We start from the raw sequence: 24,765 nt of genomic DNA on the forward strand, positions 1-24,765 counted from the left end.
GTCTTTCGACTTGGTGTCTTAACATAATTGTATGAAAGTCCTCAAAATCCAATATTTTTATATTTCATTGATTGGATATTTGGTGATTGTATAAGTTGATAATTGGACGTTGTTTGGTGCTCATGAAATGGATATGGTAATGTTATGATGAATTGATTTTTGAGTGTGAAACTAGGATGTTAGCAAAGTCGTGTCATTGGGAACAATAATTTATAAGATTAGGTGAGCTGCCTTGAAGCTTTCACCTTGAGCTACCTTAAAATATCTTACATTTTAACTGATAAAATAAACAATGCTCTTCTCATTTGAAGAACAATTGTATTGTCTAGATAACGACACTTTCTATTTCTTTTATGATAGTTAAAAAGCATCGTTAAATATCGCTATCACATGACGTTTTACATAAAGCTTCGCGTTATCATTAACAACATGAATATTAACGGTGCTTGTGTGGCGTTTCACAAAAAGCCAAGAAATACCTTTAACGATGATTTTTTTTATTAATGGCGCTTTAAAAGCATCGTGAAAGACGTCACTGTTGTAGTGACAATAGGTCCATTCATACTGTGTATTGTGACCTAAATACCCAACAACACTAGTCGATATTGTCTGAGCCACAATTGGTGGTTAGAATCAGTGTTTTCTAGACATGCCAAGGATCTATCCACGAAGCCATGTAAACCATAACCAAGTAATATATTGGTCATCTGTGACTTCTATGAGGCATAGTTCCCTCTTCTTTTAGGAAACTTGAATGAAATCTGAGATTAATCATTAAAAGAGATCATATTACCATTGAAAAAACTAAAGTTATATATGTCTATTGGATTGGAAGCAAGTGTGATAACCACAGGACTTCCATGAAGTCGTCGACCCAATCTTTGGTGATGATGGGTATGACAGCCATGTTGATAAGAGAAAAACAAAAAAAAAGATGTAAAACGCTAGAGGAGAAAGGATGTTATTCGAGACATCAAGAGCTCTGTAACCATGAACAATTTTCGAGATTGTGTGGAATCGTGTTTTCTGTTAATACAAAGCTTGAAATATATACAAGTGTATGTGTGATTAGTTTCTATATCTAAAGAGGAAGACGATAAATGAAATAATTACAGACAAATAATTATTGATATTACAATCAAATATGCATATTGGAAAGTCATAGTCTCAATCAAAATCCACCATCTTCATCAAAGAAATCTTATAACAATATATCTGTGAATTTGAAAAAATTAACCTTTTGCTCAGACCATGCCCCATAGGTTTCAAAATACTACTTTAGAGTAGTTACTTCACCCTGATATAGCTTTGCTGAAAAAGATAGCATCATCTGCCTGAAGTAGATGAGAAAGCACTAGGAGATTTGAACAAAAGATAAGAGAGAACATCGGATCGCATAATAAAGATGATAGTAGATAGAGGATCCCTTGGTGGAGACCTCTTTGATTTCTGAACCAAGAGGACCTCCATTAACTTGGAAAGAAAAGGAAGTAGTTGAAGCGCACTCGCTCGCTAATTGATTGAATGTTCTAAGAGTCGAACACCAACCCTTTAGAATGTGTAAAAGAAAACCCCACTCAAATCCCAATTATTGGCCATGTCAAACTTAACTGCCATTAGACCATGCCTCCCTCTCTTCTGCTTAAGGCAATGAAACACCTTATGAGCTAAAATGATATTAGCTTTTATTTTGATTAAAAACCTATAAATTTTAGTTGGACAAATAAACTTTTGCAAGAGCCTTTAGTTCATCAGCTAAAATCTTAGAGGTTGTTGCAATGGTGTTATATAAAGTGACTCGTCATCAAAGTATATATGGAAGTAGAGCTTCCTCAAAGCAATTCCCAAGTCCTTAGGAAATAACTTATCACACCAACCTCCATCCAATCCACCATTCCGTGTTAGCACATGACCACAACGGCGTCTACTATCAACCTTAGAATCCATCAGCCAACACAATCCACCAGCATCAAACAGAACGCACCTCCATCTACTGCCTAGCACGGCCTCAACAAATACATCACCCCACCATCCGCAAAAACATCTATCAAAGACCTCTTCACAACCTCTATTACCTTTCCACATGCTAATTCCTTTTGCCCATACCCCTAATCCAAAATACTCAACAAAAATGCAATGCAAAAAACCACATCTCAAAATTGTCGAGTTCATCTTCAATCACTCCAGCCACCACAACAACATGCCTAACACCAAACGACAAATATATCATACCAGCTATCAAATAACCAAACAAGCATCCATCTTAGAAAAATTTTAACGATCATCCCAACGCTCAGAACATGAGTTTGCAATTTTGTTTCCTACTATAGAACCATATGGTTTTGTGCTGAGTTTATAAATCACATGGTTTTCTCTTTACCAAAGATGTGAGACTTTATAAATCTTAACACTTCTCTCACTTTTCAGTTGGATAATTCAAAACTCAACAAGTGGATTAAATGGGATAGAATCCTCTCACTTACGGGCTGACCCATCTACAATGACATGTGAAAGGCACACCAAATTATCCAAACGGGATTGAAGCTTTCACGCCCCCGATTAGCGGAGCGTGAAGAAGAGAACAAAGACACAACAACCAACACACCAAACACAACCACGTGTATCTCATGTGTTACATCTCAAATCAACCTAAAATTTTTTCAAAAATTTCGGTAGCATCTCCCCATAAATTGGGGAAACCAACCTGTAAACAGATCACACACAAAGAAAAAACACTTCTAATACCATCAAAATCAATTGACCCGTAGGTCCACCGTCAAACACATACCCCATCATCATCATCCAACACACAGTAGTCACGGCCCATCACTCCCGGCCAACAAAACAACACCATACATCAATCCAGCCATAACCATAGTACATCAATGTACTTAAACAACTAAAACATGTCAACATCACACCATATATATATATATATCCACACACACGTGTCAAATAAACACAAAAGTCCAAGCCACCTCCGTCACGCGTCCTCCTGCTGATCCACAACCTGTGCACTAGATCTTGTCTCACCTGTGGAGAGGGAAAATGGATAGGGTGAGCAAAAGACTCAGTAGGGATAAATAATAGATCACATGAATAATAGTACGGCTGGAAATTTATAACTAATCATGAATGCAACAATATGTAATGCAAAGCTAATGCACCCGATCAACCCAACCGAACCTCCATATCCTCCACCAATGACACCCAAGCCGACAGATCAGATTCCCGCCCTGCGGCGATAAGCTGACGAGAATCCACCGCACTACCTCTCTCTCTAGCATCCAACCAATACCGCAATCGCATATCCGTCCATCTCAAACCACTAGGGAGAAGGTTGGCACACATGTGGTCGCAACCACTCACTGCTGGCCCCACATTGATATCTCAACCTGTCACGCCTGGCATAGCATCACATACTAGCCAGCGTGCAGTGACAAATTCAGCTACGGGAATCCTCTGGCCTAGGACCATCACAAGGCTCCTAACCATCATCCACGCACGTGCCCAAATCATCCAACACCTAACATGATCCCCGGGTCCATCCTCGGGACACACCATGCATCTAATGTAATTCCTACAATTCATGTCATTCACGCAACAAATATAAATACAACATCCATTCATCATGATGCACGAAGATTACATAATGCCCGATTTATGACCAAACATTTCAAGGTTATATAATCACCAAAATAAATCACATATAGGCTCCGTTTGGTGCACCATATATTGTATTTTGACAATAAATTGTCTTCAAACCCCACTTCTTACTTTACCTTAAAAGTTGGCATAAATTACAATTATACCAGTTATGTATTTGTGGATAAATTTTTTTCTTAATTTACGTTTTAATAAATATGTATGATATATTTGATTATTAAAAAATAATATAATTATATTATAAATATTTTTTTGCTTATTAATGCTATAATCAGTTTATAAAGTATTTACAGTTTTTTTTGCTTATTAAATGCATAATACCCCTTAACGTGCACACTAATTACAACACTATATATGCTACTAGCAAAACTTACACCAAACACATACCAGCATTTCAGAAATCATTTATGCCACCATTTATTACCACCATTTATCATCTACAATATATGCTATTGACAAAATTGTGCACCAAACGGAGCCATAATATGTCATTGACAAGTAGGTAAAGAAACAATGGTAAGCTCTCAAGGCTTGTTTCCTCTCGGAGAAAATTGAAACGGAAATCAAAAATTACCATTTAAGCAATTCGGTGGCTTGAAAATATTTCGAGATAAAAGGGTGAGAAATTCATACCTCGAAGTGGACTCGAAATTCTCACCAATAAGCAATGTATGCTCCACGCCAATTCACAAACCTATTTAATAAAATAAACTCCACTTAGTTCCCATATTCATCAACCCATTCAAATCCCACATTCCATACTCCACAATATCCTCATTTCCACTAAATTTATATTCTACCTTAAGTCTCTAAGGTTAAGCAATTAAAATCATATCACAATATTATTTTTCATTCTAACACAACCTTAATTAAAACAATTGGAGTCAAAAATCCTTACCTTGAAGCCTGGTAATTCCACCAAATCAAGATAACAAAAGATTCTCTTGAAGTGGTTCAAAAACCTCACTTGAACCTAGGAATATAACAAAATTAGAACCGAATTTGAAGTTATTGAATAAAGAAACTCTCATTGAGCCAAAAACCTCAAAACCCATTTAACTCTCAAACCCCAAAAACCAAAACTTTACCTCAATCCAACTCTTTTCTTGTAGAAAATCAAAGCATGTGTGTGTGTTCATCTAAGAATGACCCTTGCCGGCCAGAGCTTCGTCGGAGAGTCGCCAGATATGGCTGCCGTAAGTGGGTGGTTGCAGCAAACAAAGAAAAGTCTTTAACTTTACTTTTTTTAAAATAACTCGGGTGAGGGTTGTGATGCACCCTCACCCATTTATGTTTTTTTTTTTTAAAAAAAAAAACTCAATTATTTATTTTTTTCTCTCTTCTAACTTTTTGCCCAAAAAATCATTTCCTATATTCTTTAAATCCTCCCAATAATTCTTTTTACCCTACAATTTTATTCTTTTTATAACTAAAGCCAATTTATTAATTTTATTTTTATTATTCTATATTTTATTTATTTTTACTTTGAGATGGGGTATTATAGAAGCACCCCTCATACTAATGGGCTAATCTATCTATTGGGATATTCAAAAAGCCCAAACCAAACAGGATCGAGATTTGCTATGATAACATGTCAATAGTTCATATAGTCCCATTAAGAGTGTGTTTGGATTGAGGGATATGGAAGGAAGAGAAAGGAAGGGAAATAAAGTTTCATTCCAATTCCCTTGTTTGGATAGTTTATTAAAAATTACAGGGAGGGATTTGAGGGGATTTGAAGGGAAGATTTCATTAAATTTTTGTTAAAATTCTCTCTCTCCAAAATGGAGTCATTTGGAGGGAAGTGATTACTAATTAAGTCATTTGTAAGTTAAATATCTATTTTACCCTTGTACATAATATTTTAACATAAAAATAAGGATAAATTAGAAAATTAAACAAATTTTCTTGCCTTTTTTTTTATCTATCCAAACATGGGAGAGGGAAAAATAGTTCCCCTTCCCTCAAATCTCTCAATTCAAACACACTCTAAAACATCTTCTCAGGAAGAGAAGAAGGTATCATATAAAATAATAGATATATATATCCTTGAAAGAGCAAAAACAAGTGTTGAGGGTGCTGCCATTGCCCTTACAAGCAGTTGAGGGCGGCGGTGTAACATAAATTGTATTTTTTGAATTAAGAAAAAGTACTCTCTATTTGATACCATATTAAGCAAGTCCCATCCAAATTCACTTGGGTATTATTGGCTCTGGGTAGAAAATTTGCACCATTATGCACTACTAAAAAATGGCGTCTGAAATTTTTAAGAGGCTATATATATATAGATATAGATATAGATATTCTCCTATGAGATTTTAAAGTGAAATCTTAAAATGAGGTATTAACTTTTAGGGTTCAAAATATTTTTGTAAAAACTTGAAAAAATATATTTGTATTTTGATCGGTCTTATGAATCCAACGATATATCTTTTGTTCGAAACAAAAATCAAATTCAACATGAAAAGTGCACGATAATTCTGGATCGTTGGATATAAAACAAAAGACATTTCATATATATTTCATATTGTATTTGATTTTTGTTTAGAATAAAATATATATCGTTGGGTATGTAAGACCGATCAAAATATAAATATATTTTTTTCAAATTTTAAAAAAAAAATTTGAACCCTCAAAATGAATTTTAAAAATTAGGACCTCATTTTCGAACATCATAAGAGAATTCCTATATATATATATATATATATATATATATATATATATATATTCAAAAGAAAAATAGATATGAGAGAGAAATTAAGGCCACCTCATGAGCTAATGGAGACAGATATGGGTCCTAAATATATGGCTTGAGTGGGTTACACTAACCAGAGTTGTCTCTTTTGTGTGGAGCATAGTCAACCCATTAATTAAATGCTTGGTATTATTGATATGTATGCAAAGATATTAAGGCAGAAGCATATGCACAACATAAGTTGCAAACAAGATGACATTGGCCCTTATTTATATATCTACCAGAATTCCAATTTAATACTCACAACATGTATCATGTCCACCAGGCTAAGTCAACTCAACCATACAAGTGAACCCTTTTTCTCCTGTCAAGATTCCAGTCTTGGCACTTAAAAAGCCTGAGAAACATTTATAGTCCATCTCTTCTAATATTGTATATATGGGCTTCACTACTTGAAACTCAGAAATTTATCGAAGACAGAAGATTATGGGTTTGACTCTTATGATCTGCTGATTTCTTTGGACTCAGAGGTGAGGTTCAAAGGTCTCGTGATTGCCTAGTGCATATGGGACGGAGTACTAATCATGATTTACTGTATATATATATATATATATAAGAAGGGTTTAATATGACCATATTTTTGGTTGATTTGTCACTATTAAGGGTACTTTTTGTCTTAGTAGATCCGTATCTTCATCATGAGTGATTTGTCTACCAATTATAGTCGATAATTCATCAATCACAATACTAATTAATTATTTAATAATGTGAAAGAACAAGACGTTTTAGCTGTACAAGCGCGTTAAAATTAACCTTTTGAGAAAGGAAGCAAACATAAAGAAAACTAATAAATTAATGGGACTGCAGGATATATATTATTATATAGAGGTAGCAGTTGGTGTCTCAGCCCTCAAGCTCACGCACCCACCCAATTCGAGTTAAGTTAACCTTTGATCACTGAAATATATTTAAAGTTTTACTTTCGTCATCCAAAAATCAAACGTTACAAGTTGGTTACTCAAAGATTTTTTTTTAATACAATTTGGCCATTCAAAGGGCTGAGATTTCCGATGATGGAGGGCTGAGATTTCCGATGATGGAGGCGGCTGACAGAGAACTAAGATAATGTCGCCTTATTTGTTCTTTGACTTCTTTCTAGGGTTAGGAATAAATTGGGGCTTTTTTGATTTGTGTTTTTCTAATTTGTAATTATGTTTTTGTTTTTCACACATCACAGTTGGTTTTTAAAATTTTTATTCAAGTTTTTTATTAAAGTTTTCCATATCACCAACGTTAAACTCTCATTGACGTCGTCAAGCCACATAAGCAAAATTAAACGGTTTATTAACGGTCAACGTGTCATATAGGACCCTTGATTGCTCAGAATTCACCAAATCGGCCCGAGTGGCCAAATTATATGAAAAAAAAATCTTTGAGTAAGCAACTCGGAACGTTTGATCTTTAGGTGATCAAAGTGAAACTTTGAGTATCTTTCAGTTACCAAAAGTTGACTTAATCCCACCCAATTCAATTGATCGCAGTCCTTGTTTGTACAAGTTAGAACGTCGAGTCGTCGAGCAATTGGTGTAAATCAGGGTTTGGAGAAGACGTTTTTTAGTAGCTGGACAAAAAAACTTGGTAGTAAAGTCATACGAGTGAGCTACAGCACTTACGACCTTGAAGTTTGATCATCACTAGGTTAAAAGTGGATATGCTATAGTGAGTGTAATATAGCTGGACAACTTGATTACCCAAAATCAATCTTGTTTACTTTGTAAAGCCAACTGGCAACCATTGTCAGTGAGTGTATCCCCTCTAACCATATATAATCATATAATTGTTTCTTTTTTCTCCCTCAATTAGTGCTGACACATGTTGCACCTATATATACAGGGTTTGGAACAACACTTGTTTGGGACTTTCGTTATTTTTTTTAGGGTAAAAGTTGAATCCTACTGTTTGTAATTGTAAGATTCATCAAGCCAACTCAATCACTCTTGAATATTTTCCAATATTAATTAAATATTCTAAACTTTTTATATAAGCCTAAGCCTATATCCCGCAATTAAATAATGAATTTTCAATTATGCAAATGAGTTGTGAATCATAGAAAACATAGATATTCCAATTTAGCTTCAAAATTTGAATAATTTGTTTATGAGTTTGTTAACGAGTGTCTTAAAGGTGATGGTTTAAAATTTATCATAATATGACATGTTTGATTAACACTCTATCATCTAATCTTTTAAATTTAAAATACATATTTTAATATAGCTTTTTCAAACTGCAAAACACTTTTATATCATTTATCTAATATCTTAAGAACACCTGATAACATTTCCCTTAGTTTATTTATTAGTCTCTCTTGGACACATAACAAAATTTGACACTAATTATCATCATGGTAGTAATTATTGGTAACCCAACTTGTCACCACGTGGCACCACCCCACCATTCACGCGTTGATAGCCGTTCAAGTGGTCACTCTCAACCGGCCATGTTCCTTGGCGCTTTACAGTCTCCAACGTCTCTCTTGTCTTCAGATCCGTTATCAACGGTCCATTTTTTTTTTTTTGAACTTTATGTAGAAAAGTGATGGTAATGAAGGGAAATGATGAAGATCCAACACCAAATACACATTATTATGCTTCTGTGTTACACAAAAGTCACACCAAATACCAAACGACACAACGCGTATTTGACATTGTTGTTAATCATTAAAAGTTAAGGGACAAAGGCCCCACAAGCCAGCTTTGAAGAGTCTCCAACTCTTCATGGATCCAATGCCAAGTTCGTGTATATAAACAAAGCCAATTTGGCTCTGAACTTCTGTCAGCCAAATTAACAAACACCTTCCGCGCACTCTTTTCTCTCTCAAATGCCAAGCATTCTACTGAGGATTTTTCTTCTCTATAACCTTATTAATTCCTTCCTCCTCACTCTTGTTCCCAAGAAGTTCAGAGTCTTCTTACCCACTTCTTGGTACCCACAACAAATCAACAGTCCGCAATTGTTGCCAGCCCAGAAAAGAATGGAGATGACAGAGTTGAAGAGGGTGTTTCAAATGTTCGATCGCAACGGCGATGGGCGTATAACGAAGAAGGAACTAAATGAATCATTGGAGAACATGGGCATCTTTATCCCGGACAAGGAGCTAGCCCAGATGATCGAAAAGATCGATGTTAATGGAGATGGGTGTGTGGATATTGAGGAGTTTGGGGTGTTGTACCAGTCAATCATGGATGAGAGGGATCACGAAGAGGACATGATGGAGGCATTCAATGTGTTTGATCAAAATGGAGATGGGTTTATTACAGTTGATGAATTGAGGTCTGTGTTGGGATCTCTTGGGCTTAAGCAAGGGAAGTGTGTAGAGAATTGCAAGAAGATGATAATGAAAGTTGATGTGGATGGAGATGGAATGGTTAACTATAAGGAGTTCAAGCAAATGATGAAAGCAGGTGATTTCAGTGCTATGTCTTGAGAAAGTCTCAAGGGTTTTGTACATAAGTCTAGAATTTTTTTGACTTGTTTTTTTGAGTTTATGTACTTTTTGACATCTTTTAAGATTGTTTTTTTCTGAACATTTTGGTTTTGTTTATGATTTATTGCTAGAGATGAATCCTAGCAGAGCGAGAGCCATTCTTGTGTAAGAACTTTTCTAAAGGCAATGTCTTGTTTATGGATTATCATGTCCCAAATTTGCAACTTCAAAGTCGACATATTTGTACTAATTCACTAATTCCTATACATAGAGATTACAAAAGATTAAAAAAAAACAAAAAGAAAGAAGAAGAAGAATATTGTTGGAATTCATGTATTTGAGCATGATTATTTGGGAGTTTTAATACATTAAAATCATGTGTATGAACTTAAATCTAAAGATTTCCATGTTGACAATAAAGTCAAGCATTTACTAAATCAAATACATGATAAATGTGATTGGAAAGTAGCTTCAAAGTGTGATGCTTGGACATGGGAAAAAAAATGGTGCTGTCAGAGTGAAAGTTGCGTAAGTGACTTTTGGAATTGCTTGAACAAAAACATAAACATTTCAAGTTGATGGTCGCTTATGCGACTCCAGTAGTCACTTGAGCGACAACATATGTTTGAAATTGCTTTATTACCAAGACAGTAAGTCTCTTGAGCAACTTTGTCAACAAACACACCTTTTGACAGAGTTTTTTCCAACAAACATGTCTTTTGTTCAATACATTGTGAACAATAGACGTGTTGATTTGTCAACAACCCTATACATACTTGTTTTCATATACATTTGAGAGACACTAGACATATAGAAGAGAAAACAAAAGTTTTTGTTGCTATATTGTATGTGATACCATCTTCCTCTTTACCAGATTCCTCTGTAGTTATGGAAAGTCGCACACATCTAACCAGATTTTGTAAGATGTGTGCTGACTTTCCATAACTAAAGAGGTTATGGGTTATAACTTTAAGTGTGTAAAAAGTCTCACATCTAAAGATGTGGGCACTCATGCCTTGTTTATAAGGTTAAGCCCACCTCTTACCACCAACAAAGCCTTTTCCTAGGCTTGAGTGGGTTGGGCCTAGCCCACCTACTTGGGCCTAAGGAGAAACAAAGCCGTGCGGACCCGATGTATCCATGGGAACCGGACAACCCAAAGCGAACAATATTGTTGGTGTATAGGGGTGTGGATTTACAACATGGTATCGAAGCAATTCGTTCCTGTTGGACATGACCTCTACTACACTTGTTGGGTCTGGCATAACCCAGCCCACAAGTGCGGGGGAGTGTAAAAAGTCTGAGTACCAATCATTAATAAGATGATTGATACCAAGAAGGTAATCAATCAAGTACAAGAACTTCAAGTTATTATCCATGAAATTCGTGCTGAAAATATGATTCTTATTAATTTACTCCAAGTTGTTAAAATCATTAAAAAGTTGCCTCCAACTTGGAAATATTTGAAGAACTATCTTAAACATAAACACAAGGAGATAAACTTGAAGATTCGGTTGTACGTTTGAGGATAGAGAGAGATAATCGTAATTCTTTCTAAAAAAGAATCAAGGTACAATGAAGCGAAAGCTAACATTGTGGAGCAACCTAATGATTCTGAAAAGAAGAAAAGGAAGTACAATGGTGAAGGATCTAAAAGTGAAAACTTCAAAAAGTTTAGAGGCAAGTGTTACAAGTGTGACAAAGGGACATCGTGCCCAAAATTGTTTTTCGTGTAAAGGCAAACAGACCGATAAGAAGATGTCACAAGCCAATATTAGTCGAAGTGGAGAAATAATTTGTTGACATCAGTCTTGCTACAGTGATGTCTCAAGTTAACTTAGTTCACAATTCCAAAGAATTATGGGTGGATACATTAGCCACTTGCTATGTGTGTGCCAACAAGTGGATGTTTTCATCTTATACACCTATGGGAATGGATGGTGAAAACTGAAAACTATACATGAGAAATTATGCAACTTTTAAAGTTGAAGAAATTAGAAAGGTGGTGTTGAAAATGACTTCGGGAAAGGAATTTACTCTCATTCATGTGCATATGTGTCTGACATTCGTAAGAATTTGGTTTCGGGGTCTTTGTTGAGTTAGAGACGCTTCAAGTTGGCATTTGAGTCCGACAAATTTGTACTTACTAAAAGTGAGATTATGTGGGGAAAGGTACTGGGCCAATAACCTCTTTTAGATGAATGTAATGACCATAGATCATTCTATTAATAATAATGCTTCTACTTCTTCTTATTTGATTGAGTCTTGTGATGTGTAGTATATTATGAGATGTTAATTATGGTACAATGCGTAGATTAATTAATATGAGTTTAGTTCCTAAATTTAGCTTTGACATAAATAAAAAATGTGAAACATGTGTAGAAGCTAAATCAGTAAAAGTACCCTTTCACTCAATTGAAAGAAGCGGTGAACCACTAGAGTTAATACACACAAATATTTGTGATTTAAAGTATGTACAAACTCGAGGTGGTAATTTGTTTTTTATTTTTATTGATGATTGCACTAGATATTGTTATGTGTATTTGTAAAGAAGTAAAGATAAAGTTTTGAAAAGGGTTTATACAACACAAAATCGAGGTTGAGAATCAACTTAGCAAAAAGATAAAAATGCTAAGAAGTGATACATGTCGTGAATATGTGTCATCATTTGAAAACTTTTGTGCCGAATATGGAATCATTCATCAAACTATCACACCATACATGTCTCAACAAAATGGCATTGCGGAACGTAAAAATCAAACATTAAAGGAAATCCTCAAAGCATTATCTAGTGCACCTTAACACTTGGTTGTGCAGCTTATCATGAAAATCCTCAAAGCAAACATGTATAGCAAATCTCTCTCAGCCAAACACCATAGGATGCACGAACACTACAGGCCAATACTCTTGATTAGTGCTCATGCGCCATAACTTGTAACTCCATTAGTGCGTAAGCGCTCCACCATGACAATAAACATAGCGCGTGAGAACTCCTACATGTGTAAGATTACAGAGAACAACTTGAGCCACCATTGACATATCTCCACCTTGTATCATGGTTGATCTAAAACAACTTAACACCTCAAGATCATAAAGCAGACTCTATCTACTAAGGGCTTAATGGGTAGATAACGATCTTAGTTTCGATGTAATTATTTAAGTTCCAATCATCAAAAGAGGTAGATTTGTACCCAAATTTCAATGTATACGTAGAGTGTTGGGTCTATATTAGGATAAGTAAATAATATTAAGTGTATTAAAAATATTTATGTTAAGTATATTTGAAAAAAAAAATTGCACTAAGCTACAACCCACTGCAGTCCCCTTCCCTCTGCCCCTATTGAAAACAGTGAGTGTCATCAAATAAAACATCTGGTGTCATCGATTTTTTTTTTCTTTTATATTTTTAAAAATACACATGGGCGGGATAGCCTACATATATACCCAACCACTCTCTCAACCCAAACGTAGTGTAATCTGTTGGAGCAAATAAAACTTTATTTTCCTTGAGGTCAAACTCTATTTGAAAATTCACTTGGGCCAAACTTCCAAAAATTGAAAGGTGATCATATGGGATTATCATCATACATTTAAAATCTTCATATATCATAAATGTGTTTCTAGGTAGTAACTGAAGTTATGCACCATCAAAATAAACAATCATTACAGGAATAAGAACATTTTTAATGGAGCTTGAATCATAGCATAATTTTAATTTATATGAAGAAATGATATTAGGCCTACACCAATAGCTTCTTTGACGATAACTTCTAAATCATTGTAAAGGCTTGGTTAATGTAATGTAGTAAGAAGCGCTCCATAATCGATATGGATACTACCTAGGATTTGACTAATTCCTGTTTTATTATTTTCAATGCTAAATCTTTCAAGGCTATGAAAGTACAAGGTAGAAGGCTTTTGGATACAAGTTTGGGTGAAATAATTCCTGATCTAGTCATCACCATGTAGAACTACTGTTGGCACAATTATTTTCTCTTTGATATGCATAGACGAATTGAAAAAGTTTGCTTTATCCAGAGAACACAAAATAACACCTTTGATGGGTTCTGATGGAGTGCTAGAACTGTTATAAATAGGGATTTTGACAAATTCGGATGAATAAGTTTAACACTGAAAATCATTTTCTTTTTTTATCTAGAGATTGAATATATAGATGAAATAAAATGAGAACAAAAATAAAAATAAATTGATGCATTGTAATTAATGTGGGAAGATTGTTTCATTTTGCTCTTTTAGGGACAATTGAATTCATTTGTGACAATGTCACTGTTATCTTCCACAACTGCCAAATATTTGCCAAAAGAACACCATCACGACCCATGGATGCAAAGACCCAAATGAGCCCACTAGGTTCCTTTTAGTTTTGCAACTTCATTGGCAATGCGGACCTCTTACCTTTCGCCAACTCAAAAGAAACATAACTGGCCATACCATGGAAGTTGTATTCATGGATTTTTATATATATTGCAGCCTTACATGAATGATGTTATAAGGTCCAAAGGATGGCTTGTGTGGATTGAGGACTTCGCATTGGGCACTTTATACTATGATGAGTTCCGGAATGATAGGCCTAGTAGTCGCGTTAATTGATCGGGCGACCATGCGTTTAATGACTAGGCCTAGTCGCCCTAGTTAGAGCACTTGCAATGTTACAAGTTTTGCTGGGCCAACAAAACTGTATGGGATTTTGTGTTTTGCTGATGTGGCTGTATTAGGAGACGCGTTTTGTTGATATGGCTATATTGGGAGATGGTGTTCTGGCGTAATTTTGTTGTGGACAATGGGGTATTGTTGGCCTCCATGTTGGATGGGAAGGAATTTATGTTTTGCTAATGTAGTTGTATTGGGAGACGTGTTTGGCTTGACTTTTTGTGTAATAGAGGTGAAACCCAATGTTGATTTTTGTTGGCTTAGCAAAACTTACACCATTGCAAGTGCTCTTATTGAAGGGAACTCGTAGTTACCTTCAACAAGGGTTACATACATAGCTGGATTCACTGTTTAAGCATAAAGATGTAAATTCTTATACTACTTACCTTACTTACTGAAGCGAATGTGGTGTGTTTTTAACTGCTATAGGTAATAGTAGTTTTCTTGTTTTCATTTTTTTGTTGATCGTTCAATTTTTGTTTTAGAAACAACTGTTCAGTGTTCACTAATCAAAATATATATTTGGCCTCTTTTATAGTGGATAAATAAATTGATAGGTAGTGTTAATTCCAAAATTATTCATGAGCTTCCAAAAGTAAGTTAAAAGAAATTTACAGATACTCTCTATAAAAAAAACTCCTATAGTTTCGTAAAAAATTCAAACAAGCCCATATACAAAATTGCAAGTTAAACAAGTCCCTCTACTTTTGATTATAGGTCTTCGTAAACCCTTATACTAGATTTCCAATAAAACGACGATGACATGGCAAAGACGTGCCGTTAAGTATCTAACATGATTTTATGATTATTTTATACTTGTTGACGTGGATGATACATTTCTTTGACTAATAAAATCATGATAAGTAAACATACAAACCGACAACCAAATTCTCAAATAAAAAATAAAAACGATGAAATTTAGGGCATGAAAGTTCACTTTCACTCAATTCACACTAAAAACTACCAAACTAAACGCAAAGAAGAAGATGTGAACACCGGAAAGCATCAAGCTTGAGATCAAAACCAAAATGTGTAGTGCTAGAAAGGACAAATGAACCCGTTGTCGAAATCATGACGAATCTAGACAAGTTCGTTCAATCTTACGCCCTCTCACACACAAATACACTCTCTCTTGTAATGTATGTTTCTCCGGCCAGCTATTATCAATCCATCAAGCTATTATCTATTGATTTTTGATTTCAAGGAAGATGTAGGTTATATTTTGAGGAAGAACTAGGTTTGATTTTTATTTTAGTCTGTTTTGGGTTTAGGTTTGCAGTATGCTGTAAAAGCCTAAATTTTTCACTTAAATAATATTATGCAAATAATACAAGGGCGTAATTGAAATCAAAGCTAGGGATAAAAAATTAAAGGACGCAAAAATACAGTAGAGAAAAGGAGGATTTAGTGAGACTTCAAGAGGCAAAGTATAATTTTGAATAAACTGATAAAAACTCATAAAACCCTTTTCTTCTCCTTCTCTCTCACATCTACCCTAAACCTACAAATCTGATGCAAGTATAAGGCGGAACTCACAACAAGACTATTGTGGAACCAGCTAGACGGATATCTATATATACAAGTAACACCACAAGAGAACCATAAACACAAGCACTCCAGTACAACCAGGATACTATATATGGGAATCACTCCCAAGAAACTACAGAGATTCACTCTTGAAGGAAATCTAAAACAAACAAATCATAGAAATTCTCTAGAATCCAAAAGTACCCTAAACACCAAACACGCGAGCCAATATAACCAAGAGATGGGCTTAGATAAGTAGGCCTCAAAGTTGAGGCTCAATGGGCTTGGTTGTTGGTATTACAAAGTTCCCCCTTTGGGATAGTGCCACCCGCTTTAAGAATAGCCTAGACAATAGTGAAATCCACATTAGAGTCATATTGTGCAGGGAATTGCTTAAAACCTGTCACAGTAGCACTGAAAGTCACATGGATATAAGCACACCTACTGAGCGCGTCCGCGATGCAGTTATCCTTGCTCAACTTATGCTTGATCACAAAATTAAACTGCTAAAGGAAGTCCAACTATCGGGCACGGCGGGTATTAAGTTTTCATTGAGAATGGAGGTGCTTGAGGGAGTCATGGTCCGTGAATAGAACGAACTCGCGGTAGACCAATTAATGCTTCCAGTGCTTTATAGTTTGTACAAGCGCATAGTGTTCAACGTCATATGTTGCATACCTCTTGCGACAATCATTAAGCTTCTCACTAAAGAAAGCCATTGGATGCCCGCCTTGACTGAGAATAGCGCCAATGCTCACATGCGAAGCATTACAAGCAACCTCAAACACTTGATTAAAATTAGGCATACGAAGAAGTGGCACATTCATCATACGATCCTTGATGTCAACAAAAGTTGTTCCAGCCTCGGCAGTCCATTGAAAGGTCTCGCCCTTCAAGCATTCCATTAGAGGGGTAAGAATGGACCAAACTTGTGGATGAACACAAGAATGGAGCTGAACCCATGGATGAACTATCGATAGAAAGTGGCTAGGCCATGGAAACTCCGAACGTCATGGAACTGGATGGGGTTAAGCATGGATTTTCTCTAGATCCACCTCTACCCCAAGCTCCGAGATGAAAAAGCCAATAATATAACACGCGACTGAAGGAATAGGCACTTTTGCGGATTGACGTAGAGCTCTTCCACCTGTGAAATTTGAAACACAACTCGAAGGTGTTTAATATGGTCAATAACAATGGTGCTAAATATCAACATGTCGTCAAAATAAATCACAAAAAACTTCCCTATATGGGCCCAAAAAGTATGTGTCATAAGCCGCATAAAAGTACTCGGGGTGTTGGATAATCCGAAGGGCATGATCATCCATTCAAACAAGCCATCGTGGATTTTGAAAGCCATATTCCACTCATCACCAGGGCATGTCCGCACTTGGTGATACCTACTCTTAAGATCGATTTTTGAAAAGCCATTGGCACCACAAAGTTAATCAATAAGGTCATCAAGTCGGGGAATAGGGAACCGATACTTGATAGTAAGTTTATTGATCGCGCGACTATCTACACACGTGTACCAATACCGTGTAGTAAGGAGGGCAGACATTGCTCAAAGATTAATACTTTCCCGGATAAATCCCTTGTTCAGAAGATCTCCCACTTGACTTCTCATTTCATCATACTCTTTTGGGCTTATTCTGTATGCTGGTAGATCTGGTAAACTGGATCCCAACACAAGGTCAATTGCGTGCCGTAAAGAGCACATAGGTGACAACTGGTCAGGTAACTTTGCTGACATTATCTACGTTGTGTCAAATTGGGCCATGATAAGGAATTGTGGCTAACTCTGTAGAGTGCTAGGTGGGAAACTTATGCCCTGCTGTTTCAAAGAAAATTGCAACAAGTCCCTTTCACAAACAATGGTCACCTTTTGATTTTTGGTGGGACATAGGGCGTCATAGTGCCCCCTGCCATTGCATTAGTAACACTGCAGGCCTAACCCATCGATTGGCCTTTTGAAGGTCGTCACTGAGTTGGTTGTGCAGGAACTTTAAGATTTTTCATGCAAGGTTCACAGATAAGTGGTCCTCTCTTTAAAAGAGTGAGGAGCTTGAGTTGGGTTTTGATTTCCTTTGCAATCTGGTGTGCTTTTTCAAGGGTAGTGATGGACAGTTGCATAGATAACATGTGTCGTTTAATTTCTTCATTCATACCATTAATGAAACGGGTGAGGCTCTGTTCCTCGTCTACGATAATGCTACTACGGACACTCAGATCGTGGAATTGGTAGGAATCAATCTAAAATTTATCCTGGCACAAATTGATGAGTGCCCAGAATTTAAGGCCCAATAATTCTAGAAAAGGTACTTCTTTGTCAACATTGCCTTCATTACTTCTCAATCCGTGACTGTTGGTTGGTGAAGGCAGTACAATTGCTCTTCCATGTTCAACTACCATCCCTTGGCAACCCCCATTAGTTTTGCTTTAACTAGGTATACTTTTGCATAAGCCGACATATTGTACCACTATAAGTACTCCTCCAAGGTCGTGAGCCAATCCGTGAACTCATTGGCCTCCATGTTACCCATAAAATGGGGCACTTCCAGTTTGACTCACCTAGAAATATCTGTCTGATGATCATAGCCTCGTTGATATCCATTCGATTCGACATAGTAACGGGTAGGGTAACCAATATCATGCGTGTCCCCATAGGAGATTGGTAAGGGTTGAGGGTAGGAAGGATATGGGCGTTGGATAGGTGGGTACTGGCGAGGGGGAGGTGGATCCGGAAAAGGGGGAACCCGTGGGGTGGGAGCACGAGGGAAAGTATGGATCACTGGTGGTCGTGGTAAAGGTCGGACATTTGGGGGGTTGTGAGGTCTGTAGTATTGATGGAGGTTGTTTGGGCCTGGAACTGGTAGTGGCAGTTGGGGTGGTTGATTTTGTGGTGGTGGGCTATTTAGTGGTGGGGGACTTTGTGTTTAGTTGGCTTGGGGGGTAGGGGAGTATCCATCGGGTTTGCCTCATCTAAGTCCTTTAGATTGGCAAGGTCATCAACTCTGCTGCCATGGTCATGGGCGCTATGTTCACTGTCAGACACATTAGTTGCCACCAGAGGAAAGGGACCAAGGTCAGTCTCATGTTGAACCGCTGGAAAATTATGCTCCCACATAGCATCCATCTTGTCTGACATTAGATCTAGATGACGAACCACAATATCCAATAGTTGCTTCAAATAGGAGTCGACACCATAATATCGACTACTACGTGTGATGCTCATGATGATCACATGCACGCGCTCTGATACCAAAATTGATGCAAGTATAAGACAGAATTCACAACAAAACTATTGTGGAACCAACAAGACGGATATCTATATACATAAGCAAAACCACAAGAGAACCATAAACACAAGCACTCCAGTATAACCAGGATACTATAGCAAGTACTCTCAAGAAACTACAGAGATTCACTCTCGAAGGAAATCTAAAACAAAAAAAGCATAGAAATTCTCTAGAATCCAAAAGTACCCTAAAAACCAAACACGCGAGCCAATATAACCAGGAGATGAGCTTAGATAAGTATGCCTCAAAGTTGAGGCTCAGTGGGTTTGGTTGCTGGTTCTTGGGCTGCATCAAAATGTAAATAGTAGTTGCAATGGATCAAGACCCCAATCAACATAGGTTGAACCAGGGCAAACACTGGATATCACAGGTCTTCGATTTCCATTACCGGAAGGGAGAGTAGTGGATAGGTAAAGTATGCCTTCTATTTTTTTCCTCTCTTTCTTCAAGGTTCGAAACCAAACTAATCATGGTCCCATTATTAAAGAACCAGTAGCCTCTAGGTGTAAGAGACGATCGTCAGAGCCATCTAAGGATCTAATGTAGTTGGTAGTAGCATTGAATTAGCTACCATGATACTAAGTATCTAATGTAGTGGATGAGTCTCTCTCCATGATGCATAGATGTCATACCATTGGTTACCATGACACTATATGGGTGGATAGACATCACTAATGTTATGTCCGAGATGGCAACAACTTTAGGAAGATCAAAGTAGTAGGAGGAGATCCATGGTTCTCCGGGAAAGGGGTGCAAGACCATACATCACCCTCTCCATTCCAACCACCCTATATAAGGGTATATCTGGGTTAAGTCAAGTCGTACAACTGCCACCATGGTGGTCGTCGGCCTGAGTCAAACACAACTCCACCAACAGCAATGCAAATCATTGCCGTTGGTGAAGCTGCAAAGGCAATCTAAGTCGCGGGCATGGTGACTCAAGTAGCACCTAGTTCATGTAACTCGAGTGCCATGGCTTTGACCCAGAATATGGGCATGACCATGAGGGGCTTTTGGGCCACCTCTTATTCACCCATGACCAAGTGTATTAATTTTTCTTCTAATTTTTAATTCACTTGATAATACTTGGGCTACATTTGATGGGTTTGTACAAGGGAAAATTCCAGGGCGAAAATCACTTTATGATTTTTGGACATCTAAATTTAACAAGAAAATTGTTGGACACTTAAGTGACATTTAAGTGACCGCACTTCTTGTCAATCACTTTTTTGCCTTGCAAATTAATTCATAGACATTTAAGTGACCGTATTTTTTATCACTGGTGGGGAGTGGTGACCGTTGTCCCGCCTTTCATAGACGGAAGCTGCTTTTTTATTTATTATTATTATTTAAAAATGAGTTGGAAACGTAACAACAATTTAGTTAACGTGGCAAGCATTTAATGATTATTTATTAACAACAGTCTTTTCTTTCAAACGTTAATTTTCTGTTAATAATTTTTAAATACCTTTTCTTTTAATAATCTTATTCAGTGTTTCTACCTTTTGGTCTTCTACGCTTGTCATTAATATATGCCTTGTAATGAATACACATATTACAGTAAATATATCATTGTATACATTTTCAGAATTTAGTAGTTTACCTCACACCTCACCATAATTTTTTAAGGTTAGAATAAAAAAATATTAGGAAAGCTAATCTCATGGATAAACCTTCTAAATGATGATACATGTTCTTGGATGTAAAAATATAAACCACCCGAACAGAGGAAAGACGCAAAGAGATTCTTGTCTGAATTTGAGAGTTGTTGCCATTTTCCAATTAATGGTGATGGTTTTGGTTTTATGATAGAAACTGTTAAATTCGTTAAAGAAAGAAGTTCAAAAAAAAAGTAGAACAACAGATGATGTCTTCATGTCTTCATATCTAATCTTCTCCTTTATCTTCATATCTAACCTTCTTAGCTTGAATGCCAAGTGAATCTATAGAAATGCTAGTATAATGTTACTGTTTCAAACAGTAACATTAAACTATGTCATTACATATGAGTATAATGCTAATATTTTTTTTTAAAACCAGAACATTATAATGTGAGTAAATATTAGTATAATGTTATATTTTTAAAAGAGTAACATTAATCTAATGTCACTATTTAAAATAGTAACATTATAACTATGTCATTACATGTGTGTATAATGCTAATATTTTTATTTTTGAAAAAAGTGGTATTTTCATGTAGGTAAATATTAGTTTAATGTTACTTTTTTCAAAACAAAATCATCATAAATATAGGTAAATATTAATCTATTGTTATCTTTTTCAAAACAGTAACATTAGTAACAATACCTTGCCATGTTTGGATGGCTGCTCTTAATTTTTATAGGTCTGATTTTGGAATGTTTTTATATTTGGACTTCTGCCTTTTGGTTCTTGTTCTTGGGATATCTGTTGGGAGCTGAGGGTGGTTGGCTTTGTGTCAACTGAATCTAACATCCCCAGATTTTGGAAATTCAGAAATTTCGTACGATCGTAATATTTATAAAAAATAATAATATAAAAGCGATGTTTTCTGCTCTTGTGGAATTATCAAAAAATTGAGTTTTTATGTCAAACTTTGATTTGCAGTGCTTGCAATCCAACATATGTCTATATATAAGACAGAAAGATGAAGAAGCTCCTAAAAAATAAAATTATTAAAGATTGATATGGCTAGAGTTTCATGCAAACTATTGTTTTAGTGGTTTTCATCATGCTTTGTTTGATCTCCATAACTGCTAAAGGTAGATACTATTTATCAAAAAAAAAAAAGATCCTAGAGAACCAAGAAAAAATAAGAAGAATAAAGAACAAAGAACAAAAAATTAGAGGAAAAAAATAAGAAAGAAGAAAAAAGAAAAAAGAAACAAATAAGAAGAAAAAACATAAGAGGATGTCAGATACACTCTTTTAGAATACGGGCATTTTTGATATTATATAATTCTTAATTGTGGAAAATAGGTACTTGTGCGGGAAACAAGTACTTATGAGGAAGAAAGAAATTTAGCTGGACCTATTTGTCTAACCTTAATCAAATGAGTACTAATGTGACATTTGTTAGTTAAATAATTTGACCAAATTTTTATAAAGAGTGACCATACTATATAGTTGACAATTTGACCAAATAAATAAGTGGGCCAATGTAGGCCAAATAAATAATTAGACTATTGAAAAAAATTTATTTTAGATAGTCTAGTAAATTTGAATGAATTAATATCCCGTGATATGCCGGTAAATATGTGTAAGTGATCGAGGTAGGGTTCTTGTATTTTTTGGAATCTAGAGCCGGACTTCAATATGCAGACCTCTTACCTTTCGCAAATTCGTTAGAAACATATCTAGGTAGGCCATTGAAGTTGTATTCACGGACTATCATATTTCTTTCTTACATGATTGAGGCCCAAGGATTGCTCGAGTAGAATGCAGACTTTGTATTGGAGACCCTATACTACGGTGAGCTAAAGAATTATGGGGTTGGAGCCGGGCCTGGTAATCACGTCAATTGGCCGGCCTACCATGTGTTTAATGACTCGGGCCCAGACTAGTAGGGTTGAAATGGTCGGTTTCAATCGAACTTTTAGATTTTTTAACATAAATTTAATTGACCGGTCCGTCTGTTATTGTCGATTTTCGGTTGATTCTTTAATGAAATATGCAAATTTTTTATTGAAAACCAACCGTTCAGTTAGTTAACAGTTCGATCGATTTACCATTCGATTTTATTTTTTTGGTAAATTTTGACAACCTTATATGCTAGTAACTATATAGTGGCCCTTTTTATTGAAAGAAACTTGTGGTTGCCGTCAACATGAGTTACATACATGGCTCGATTGGTAGTTTAAGCAAAACGATGTAAATTCTCATACTACTTTCCTCACTTGCTGAAGCTAATGTGGTGGTGGTGTTTTGAACTGCTTGTAGATAAATAACCACCTATTGATAAAGTTGTATGGGTGCAACACAGATCTCACATATTCAACTCATAAAAACCACCTCTTCACATATTATATGCGAGTAGGATTTGCATACATCTCATCCCTATAAGATCACGATGAGTTGTTGTGTCTAAAAAAAGCAAGGATAGAGCCAATATAAATTCTCATGATATAGTCAGCATCATAGGGAATCAGCCACTGTTTTCTCTTTGATATGCATAGATGAATGGATAAATTTAGTCTATTAAAAGAACGCATAATAGCATCATCGATGAGCTGTGATGACGTAAAACAACTGTCATAAAACGAGATATTTAGTTGCTCATAGTACAAGTTGCATAAAAACCACACACATAATATCTGGTTTCACATGAATCAAAATTATGTAGGCCCCATTGTTTTAGTTCCTCCGTCCGCATGTGAGAATGGCACGATATATATAATCAAACTTGGATATTATCTTTAAATGTGGCAGTTATTGCATTCAAAAATATATATTTAGATGATGCTTTGTCGTATTGCCTCTTTACTATTGTGAAAATTATTTTTATTCATAGTATATATTTTATATGGAATTTTTAGTAGATTAAATAGCCGTAAGTCGTCACATTCAACATTTTGTCCAGTTGGTTTTTGTTTGGTACATCATTTTTGTGCAGTTTATTTGGCTTATTAGCTTTGGCCTTTGATAAGTGAGCATCGACATATTCTTTGCTACCCAAGTAAATCATTTTTTCACTCTTTCACGTCACAACAAAGTACAATTATACTCGTTCTTTTTTTCATACTAAAAACTATGTTTTTCACTCGATGATTGTTGGCTAATTTTTAGATTTGTAGTTGATTATTTAGATACAAATTACTCAATATTTTATATTATTACTAATACCAAGTTGTATTCGCAGTATTTTTTGTTAATTCAGTGAAAGGATACAAAGTCATAATTATATTATTATTAGACTTAAAGTAGTCTGTAGAAATTACATCCAAAACAACTTGGTGCAATTGGTTTTATTTTCCCTTCACAATATGCCCATATGGGGCAATTATCCCAAACCCTACAGATAAACTTCTACCCTAACATTTGGTGTAAGATTAGAATTCAAGACCACAAGGTCATGGATAGGGTAGCCAACATACCCAGCTAGTCTCTCAACCCAAATACAATGCAATCTGCTCGAGCAAATGAAACTTGCTTTTCCTTGAGGTCGAACTCCATTTGGAAATTCACTCGTGCCATACTTCCAAAAATCGAAAGGTTATCATATGAGATTATCATCACACATTTCAAACCTTTATATTTCATAAATGTATTTCTAGGTTGTAATAGAAGGTCTCCACCATCAAAATGAAATATCATTTCTGGAAGAAAACCATCTTCAATGAATCTTGATTCGTTGCACAATTTTAATTTTTGCGGTGGATTTGATATTGGGTCCCAATCAATAACATCTTTGACTATAAGTTCTAGATCATTGTAAAGACTTGAAT

General features: G+C 35.8%; 1 protein-coding gene across 1 annotated transcript; it reads left to right on the forward strand.

Annotated features, from left to right (window-relative positions):
- The first annotated feature begins 9,175 nt into the window (after nt 1–9,175).
- LOC120005085 (calmodulin-like protein 3) lies at nt 9,176–10,069 on the forward strand. The gene has a single exon (XM_038854537.1). The coding sequence runs from the start codon at nt 9,240–9,242 to the stop codon at nt 9,843–9,845; it is 606 nt and encodes a 201-aa protein (XP_038710465.1). The 5' UTR covers nt 9,176–9,239; the 3' UTR covers nt 9,846–10,069.
- Nucleotides 10,070–24,765: the final 14,696 nt, after the last annotated feature.

Source organism: Tripterygium wilfordii, chromosome 9 (assembly GCF_013401445.1).
Source record: "Tripterygium wilfordii isolate XIE 37 chromosome 9, ASM1340144v1, whole genome shotgun sequence".
Lineage (NCBI taxonomy): Eukaryota > Viridiplantae > Streptophyta > Magnoliopsida > Celastrales > Celastraceae > Tripterygium > Tripterygium wilfordii.

Excerpts from the sequence above, each read along its gene's own strand:
- LOC120005085 (XM_038854537.1), top strand. The coding sequence starts at position 9,240 with ATGCCAAGCATTCTACTGAGGATTTTTCTTCTCTATAACCTTATTAAT.